General features: G+C 38.0%; 1 protein-coding gene across 10 annotated transcripts in view; it reads left to right on the top strand.

The window, feature by feature from the left end:
* The first annotated feature begins 98 nt into the window (after nucleotides 1-98).
* LOC138962456 (CCR4-NOT transcription complex subunit 2-like) overlaps nucleotides 99-8,787 on the top strand; it is a 39,082-nt gene continuing 30,393 nt past the window's right edge. For 3 of the 10 annotated variants that reach the window (XM_070334277.1, XM_070334276.1, XM_070334275.1), the window contains exon 1: nucleotides 151-401. In XM_070334277.1, the coding sequence (XP_070190378.1) occupies nucleotides 337-401 (65 nt within the window). In that variant the 5' untranslated portion in view covers nucleotides 151-336. The other 7 variants (XM_070334278.1, XM_070334282.1, XM_070334281.1 and 4 more) reach the window with 7 other exon arrangements.

Here is an 8,787-nt window from a genome sequence, read left to right as displayed (position 1 = left end):
TTATTTAATTTCTCGTGTACACAATAAATTTCTGACGTTGTATCTGTTTATTATTGTTATTTTAGTGTATTTAGGTAAACCTATTCTTACCAGTTTGCGCATGCCTGTGGATATTCACTTCCGATTCAAGGTTTTCTACTAATGGTGAGAGCTTTCGACGCGTAATTATTTTATAATTTCAAATTGCTTTCATTGGAATTGTAGAGAACGCTAAATGGAGTGGTTTTGCTAGGAAGTGTGTTCTCGTTCTTACCCTCTTCATCAAAGCACTAAAGTATTTTGATACGTTTATGGTACGAAATGCACCTGTCTTGTAAACAAAGCCTTTGATTCCTCATGCTACTGGTCGGATTTTTTGTAATAAAAATTGTTCAGAATACGGATAGAATATTCTGTCAAATGTAAGTATGCTGTTTATGTTTGGTTTATATTCACACACACGTTACCCAGTATATTTGTGTGATGAGTGACTTCATGTCCTGCAACATAATGTTCAATGAACTCATATTCTAAATCACATTGTCATTCACTCATTGATAATGATATTGAGAATGATATTGATGCATTGCAAGAATTACAATTTTTGCTCTGTCAGGTTGAAGTAAAAGTGTAGATAAATGTGTGTATTTCCTGTCATATTATCCTCCCGGGACAAGAAAAGTTTTTATTTAGGATATGAAAATTGAAATTAATAAATAATAAGAATGAATTGCTATAACTGTATACCTATAAGTATAGAGTCTTACAGTTACATGTATAGGTGTTGTCTACTACATTACAGTCACAGTGGTCTGTCTTGCCACAAAGGAAAGGACTTCTGTAGTTTTGCTGACCAATGATGTGCAAAAACTGTCAGAAGTCAATTTTGATAATGATTCTTTAGTATTTTGAAGAGAGTCTTAGAGAACTGGCACTGCGCTCTAGATTTCGAATAAGTTAGCATCTGCTCATGAAAAGGGTAGCCACAATATTTACTTTTAAATTACTACACCTGAGCTGACTGGGCCAAATGCAACCGCTATCACCCTTAATCAAAATTAATGGGCAACCCAAAACAGGGTGATGCTATGCAAATCCCATACATGACAGACAATGCTTGTTAATTATTGAGATCACTAGGTTGACACAATGATATGACACTGACAATCCAGCAACAGATTTGCACTGATTTGTTATCATTTGAAACTCCTTTATCCTAGATTTGTTTTAAGACTTTAAATCCATTCCATGTTGATGACATTAATTATAAGTTAATGATAAAACATCAGCCAAAAAAAAGCGTTATCCTGTTCACAACATGTGTCAGATTCACAGAGCATTTTCAATTATAAAAGTATTATGGGTTCACTGATTCCGAGGTCGGCTGTTACTGTTAGTGTTCTGGATGAAAGCGAAATTTGACCACATTAGCTTTACTTGATGGTTGTTAATGGCATACATACACACACGCACATTTACTAGTGATTAACAAGGGCCGTACGCCTTATTAACTGTTTGCGTAGTGTCCAGTTTCTCTTCACATCAATCATGATTGATGATAATAAGAAGAACAGGAAACTAAAGTTTAGCCGCAGAGTTGATTGCAAGATTCTTGATAGTGATATTGACAGTGGACTCTCGAGAAAAATAGTGAAAACTTATCTGAATAGTTATTTGTTAAAATAGAAGGGAAAAAAAGAAAAACTGTGTAGGTAGTAAACTGTTTTCTGTTATAACTATTACCGTGGAACCTACCCCCCCCCCCCCCCATCTTCCAAGACCTACATTTTTGGGGGTAAAGTTACAGATGTTAAGAACACTTCAACAGAAAATCTGAAAAAGAAGGTCTTAAAATCGTCGCGATATAACCTTCGTGGTTGAAAACGACGTTAAACACCAAATAAAGAGTAAAGAAAGAAAGGTCTTAAAAAGGGAGACGTCTTACAGGCATGGGAATTGTCCGGCGAAAGGCAAATGTCCGCCGAATTTATTTTTTGTTCCGCCGAAAAAGCAAAAGTGTCCGCCGAAAAAATAAATGGGGGAGGCAAAAATGGTTTTAAAAACTGAATTTAATGGCAAACTTGGAGTTTAGATGACACCAAATTGCACCAATTGGGTTCTTTGGAGAAGAAAAAATCCGGGGGGACATGCCCCCGAACTCCCCTAGCAGGGCCAGGCGCTTCGCGCCGTCGACTTTGCCATTACTTACAAATTTTCAGCCTTTTTTACTTTTTTCAATTCCCATGCCTGGTCTTAACTTAAGGCGTGGGGGGGGTGTGTGTTCCACTGTAGTGTTAAACTTAAACTTTAAAAAAAAGGTGCAGTGCATGAGTCAAAGCATCGCTGAAGCAACTTTTTGTTGCAGATTACGACAAACAGTAAAAAGCTTTACACAACAATCTCACAGATGCCTACACATAACTTAAGTTTTGCAGGGGTGGGAGTTCTTCCGTCCTAGACGGATTTCCGTCTCAGGAAGAATTTGGCAACTTTTTTTTTTATCTACCTTTTTTTTGTTAATCCCTGGCAGCTGTTGTTTACACTGGGTTTGTGCATAGACCATTTATCCTGGACCGCCAACTAGCTCTCTCTCTGCTCTTTCTCTCTATTACGAGGTAGCGGCCTCTCGCATTTAGGAACCTACGCTTACATGGCCTTTCAGAAATCAGGGGGATGTCGTATCCGGTGTCGATTGTAAACATGGACGAAGTTGCCGAGGTAAGTTCTGAAAATGCTAAAATAAACTCAGCTGAAGTGCATATGGAACATGTTTTTCGATGAGTTTTGTTAAGTTTAGTTTGGAGTTTTGGAAAATCCAGTTCATTGTCACCTCCCATTGTCACAAATAACTGGAGCGTGCTTTCTTTTCACTGTCTTCGAATCGCTGGCCTTTCAAACCGGACGCTAAGCGCCCCTGAAAGTCGAGCGTCGTAACCTCGAAGGGTCACGTGACGAGTTGGCGGTCCAGGCTATTTGGTCTATGGTTTGTGTGACCGATGTGGTTGTGACCTCAGACCGATCTCAATAATATCTGCTCACCCACATCTTTATATAATAATAATATTAATAATAAAACATTCTTTTATAGTGCTGTTCACCGCCAAATGGCAGTCTCATGGCGCTTTACATTAGACATTAAAATTTAACATTTTACATATAAAAAGTTTTCTCGTAAAAAATAACATAGACATAAGATAATCTAGAAAAAAATGTTTTTAAAAAGATGGAGAAAAAAAACACGTAAGATAAGTAATAGACAGAGAGTTACACATAAAAAGTCTGACAATAAAACAGAACTCGCATATAAGCGTACAGATCTAAAACAGAATGAAGATGTTACATAGACTGTGGGGCAACAAATTAAACAACAGGGATTCAGTATATGTAGGGGGCAGCAATGTCATGTCAGTTTGGGGAATGTGGCATCTTAGTTGCTATCTAATTGAAAACCCACATCTTTATACCCTTCTTGCAGGGATTCAGAGACCTTCAGTGGTGTGGTAGAGAAAACTTGCATTCCTGATCTATGAACCAGTGGTATTTAGCTTCTGATACATTGAGTCCTTAAGAAAGTTAGCAAGTGAGACAAACTTAGTTAAAACATATTTCTCTTTTAATTCAAGCTATGACAACAATCATTTTCGAATATAACTCCTGAAATGATGAATTGAAAAGCAACATCTGTGTATAGCATTAGCAAGGGATATAACTCCGGGGGTTTCTGTTTTTGTCTAAATCTTCTTTTTTAACCTGAGCAGTTAGCCCTTTTGAAGGTGTTCAATGATGAAACAAACTGACTTGAAACTTGTTTCTCATTTGGTTCAAGCTATGGTTGAACAATTAATGAATTATATGAGAATATACCACCTGCAATGATAAAATCATAAGCTACAAGTAAAGATGTGTAATACAAGGGAGGTGACTTATTTTCTGTGTTTGCCTAACTTTTTGTTAGCATGGCGGTTTTCCTTTGATGTGGCACTGGTACACATGTTTTCAATCAAAGACAAAACTAGGTGATGAAATACCTTCAAGTTTACAAGATTGTTTAATTTTGTGCAGTCCAAATTTTCAGTTTTTGTTTAAGCAAGGAGAGGCTTCTAAAACCCTTCTTGAAATTTGTTTACCACTTGTTTTTGAAGACCCCCTAGCAAGAGTATAGAGGTTTTTGATTTTGGGCATTCACACACACACACCACCCCCCTCCAACAAAAATAATTAAAACAATGTGTGTGTGCTGTTTTCAGTTTTAAAGCCATGAGAGGCTCAAATAGCCCCTCTTGAATTGCTAAAATTCATTTTCAGCTGGTTAGTTACAAATACCTGTAAGTTTACAAGATTTTTCAATTTTGTGCAGCTCCTTTTTAAAGTTTTTGTTTAAACGAGGAGAGGCTTCTAAAACCCTTCTTGAAATTTGTTTACCACTTGTTTTTGTAGACCCCCTAGCTAGAGTGATACAACCAAACATCTTCAAGTATAGAGGTTTTTGATTTTGTGCATCATCCCCCCCCCCCCCCCCCCCCCCCCATTTTTAAAATTTTGTTTGTTTGCTGTTTTCAGTTTTAAAGCCGGGAGAGGCTCAAATAGCCCCTCTTGAATTGTTAAAATTAAATTCATTTTCAGCTGGTCAGTTACAAATACCTTCAAGTTTACAAGATTTATATATTATGCATCTCTAAAAAGCTTGTTCTAAGATTTAGAGTCAGGAGAAGCGACCTAAACCCTCCCTAAAATGCTAAAATTCATTTTTGGCTGGGGTACACTGCCCCCCTAGACCCCCCAGCAAGGGCCCTGCCCCTGAACCCCGCCGGGGCCATAGCGTCCCCTGGACCCCGGCCTTCCAAAATGATAGCAACATTTTGGGCTCCCACCCATGGAATTGCTAAAATTCATTTTCAGCTCGTCAGTTACAAATACCTTTAAGTTTACAAGATTTATATATTATGCATCTCTAAAAAAAACTTGTTTGTTCTAAGATTTAGAATCAGGAGAGGCCACTTAAACCCTCCCTAAAATCTAAACAACGAAGTGACTGTGGTAAGAGGCCACTTAAACCCTCCCTAAAATGCTAAAATTCATTTTTGGCTGGGGGGGGGGGGGGGGGGGGGGCGCTGCTCACGGCTATGTGCGGTATGCGTGAATGGACCCACATACCATCTTAGGTAATCAACACAATGTCTTGACATAAAGAACCCAAAATAGAAACTAAGTAAGAACTCTCCCTCTCACTGAGACAAATAGACTTCTAGGTAGGCTTTTGAGTCCATATTTGACGTAATTAGTGCGCGTGTGGGACCTGATGTGAGCCTGTGTCTCACAGGCTGTGAGACCACGCTTTCCCACCCAGAGAAGTTATTTCATAAAACATTTGCAGTTTTTGAATCCTTCCAAAAAAAGTTCAAGCCAATGTAAGTTTTAACTTGGTATTTTTTCAAACGGATAGCTGTCTGAGGCATGACTAAAAGCCCTAGGGGCTCCATGCACCTGGACGTGACAAGTTCAGTAACTTTAAAAATTGTTTTGTAAAATATAACTACAATTTTCCATTGTATTATTGTCTGCCTGCGCTGAATCCATGGTAGTTTAGTATCGTGCTGTCATTTACTGATTTAGAGATCACTGTTAGGCTGTACAATGTATGCTTCATTTTGAATGTTAAAGCTTCCACAGAATGCATCAGTTTTTGAGTTGCTTTATGCTGTTTAGTTTTATCTGTTTGCACAATCATAGATCTGGCATTTCACAGATTTTGTCTTATTTATTTGTCTGTAATATATATATATACATATTCATTTGTTTTTCTTCTGAATTACTGTTCTTGTTGAATCCTTTGAAGCATTCGTTCGCATTATTACTTTTTAGTTTTAATATATATAAGAAACAGCTATGTGAAAATGAAACAGCAATATTATGTTGATTATGCAAGGTGGTTGCTGTTTTATCAGAGACTGCCCTTTTATTGTACAGTGGTACCTGTGATGTGAGGCCCCTCTTCTTATGAGAGGACACCTCCCCAATATAGGATTAGGACTTGTAGTTTTTGTGCTCCGTTTATTGTCTTGGCTAAAATAGATACATGCCACCTCCCAATGTAGGGAACACATGTGGCTTGTCCCAAAGGGTTTCCTTTATTAAAATTAAAAATAGTGAATATTATCAAATATCAATATCAGTCAGAAAAAGAGGCTTCATGTGAAAACTTGTTCAATGTTGATTTATAGAGAAAGGCTGAAGTTCAGGTGAGGTTACAATTGTCAGAAGAGATGAAACTGCATGATGTGTACTCTTGTTCTGAGATAAGTATGTAATTTGTAAGTACAGTCCTTCCTGTGAAAACAGAAAACTGTTTGGTCCACTATCTCAAATCTGACCAGGCTTTTTTAGTTTTATATATGGGATAAGCACATACCTCCACAAGGACACATACAAACAATCAGCATACTGACTGGTTCCTATGCAGAGTGAGATTTTTAATGAATTAATTTTCACAGTTTGCCACTTGGGTGTTTTATTTTTTGGAAATGTTTAATTAATTTGCAAAACAAAACAAAATCAGAAAAATCTCACTCTGCACAGGTTGTCGTTGATTATTTTGGTGCATGCAGTCCAAATGGAGGGATGTTGTAAACTCTAATCCCATGTCATTTGTAAAAGCCTGGCCGGATCTGAGATGGTGAGTAAAATAATTCATATCAGAAGGATTGCGCTTTTAACTAAAGTTTGTCAAATGTAGGTTTTCTTTTGCCTTTTAATGTTATGATTTCATGCTTTCAGACTTCATGGTACCCACCACAGTACCCTCCTTTAGCAAAACTGCGTGTAACACTTCTTGATGTTGAAGTGTGTTTGCTCTTCTTAGATCGTATCAGACCTGAAGAAAAATGGGGGACCAGTAAGTTTATTTGCCTTTTTGAATTTTTTTCATTTCATCCCCTGGTTAGTTCTCTTGAGTTCCATTTGTGTCTCTTTTGGTCGTTGTAATCTTCTGCATGAACAGCATATTTTGGTCTCAATCTACTAACTTTTCTGTCTTCATAAACTTAGTTTCCATTTTGTTCTCTTCTTGTTTTCTCTTTGGCAGTAAAATACAATAAAATGTGATGTTCACTTTTCTTGTGCCTTGCTTTGCCCAGCTGACATTACCATTATTTTCAGTTACTCATGCTTTTGTACCATTGTAGTTTTACAACCCCCTCTTCTGGTTATGGCTTCCTTACTTTAAATCATAACATAAAATAATTGGCAGCACACTAAGTTCTGCTTTTTGTTACTGCTGGTTTGCATCACATACAGATTGATCAACTTATGTTTTTTAATTCAAAAAGAAATTGGTACACATGGACTGCTGATGTTCCAAAATCTAGAATTAGTAGGTCGATGTACTAAACATTCGGATAACTAACCTTCCTTGCTTTTGATTCATGTTTGTCTAATTTTTTTCTGTTAGTGTTTTACAGTAACTGTAACTGATACTTATTCTGGTAATCCATTTCATGACATCTCTGTTCTTACGTTGCTTGTCGACTCTCTCCAGACAGATTTTCTACTGTCTCACACACACCTTGCCAGTGCAACTGTATAGATCTGTGTTTCTAGCTAATTTTAACTTGATGCAGTCCGGTGCATCCCGCTAGCGCTACGTGTCATTTGTGCTACGTATCGTTTGAGCTATTTTCTGTAGTGCTATCGACACAAATTGCCAAAAACAGTAGTGCTATCGGCACGTAGTGCTATTGCCAAAATTCACACATGCCATTATCAGTACGTCTCAATAGAACTACGTGTCGATATCACTATTTTTGAAAAACCAATGTACTGTAGCGCTACGTGTCGATAGCACTATACTACAATGCATGTTCAAACGGCAGACACTTCCCTTTGTGTGTGCGTGTGAGTGTGTATATAATATTGTCTGCATGGCTGTCTGTCGGATCTGTATGTCTGTCTGTCTCTGTCTCTCTCTCATCTCTCTTTTTTTCACCACGTATTTATTTCATGGTTGTTGTTGGTGTGTGTTCCCCCTCCCCCCTCTCTCTCCCTCGCATGATACCGTATATACATACACGGATGTTTTTCTGTGTGTGAGTTTGTGTGTACGATACCGTGTGTACGTATGTGCGGGTGTGTGTGTGTGTGTGTGTATGTAATGAAGAGAGAGAGAAAGAGAGAGAGCGGTAATTGAATTTGCCTTTTACCGAATGAAAACTATTGTCAAACAGGGTTCGTACAGGTCATGGAAAACCTGGAAAGTCATGGAATTTGATTTTTAATTTTCCAGGCCTGGAAAGTCATGGAATTTCAATTCAAGTCATGGAAAGTCATGGAATTTAACAAAAATAAGAAAGAAAGAAAAATTAACCTTTAGCACGCCAGCGGCGATTTTCGTTGCGAGAATAACGGTATTTTTAACGGCACTTGAGCCAAAGCGAGGCTCACTTCCTTCCGTTATCTCGTCGTCGTGTCGTCTGCGCTGCATTTGAGTCGGTTTCGTCGAAGTTTTCTGCTTTTGTTTTTGCATCGATAAAGTACTTTAGCGCTTCGAAAAGCAAGATGGAGGATGATGAGTTTGAAACTCTCTTTCGAGTTGTTGCTTGACAACAAAAAGTATGCGGAATTGGAACGAATTACTGAGGAAGATCTTCGCAATGAACTGTGTATCGCGGTGAAAAAATGACAGTTCGTCAAGTCACACTCACAGTGACGGTTACGAAACGGAATTTACGAAAGTGCAGATGGATACAAACAGTGGCTGGTCCAGTTTAGTGAAATGACAGGACCAGCAAACATTACCGATAATCTGACTGCGTA

Source organism: Littorina saxatilis, linkage group LG3, assembly GCF_037325665.1.
Source record: "Littorina saxatilis isolate snail1 linkage group LG3, US_GU_Lsax_2.0, whole genome shotgun sequence".
NCBI lineage: Eukaryota > Metazoa > Mollusca > Gastropoda > Littorinimorpha > Littorinidae > Littorina > Littorina saxatilis.
The sequence above is the reverse complement of the archived record's forward strand: the minus strand, read 5'-3'. Positions and strand labels throughout refer to the sequence as shown.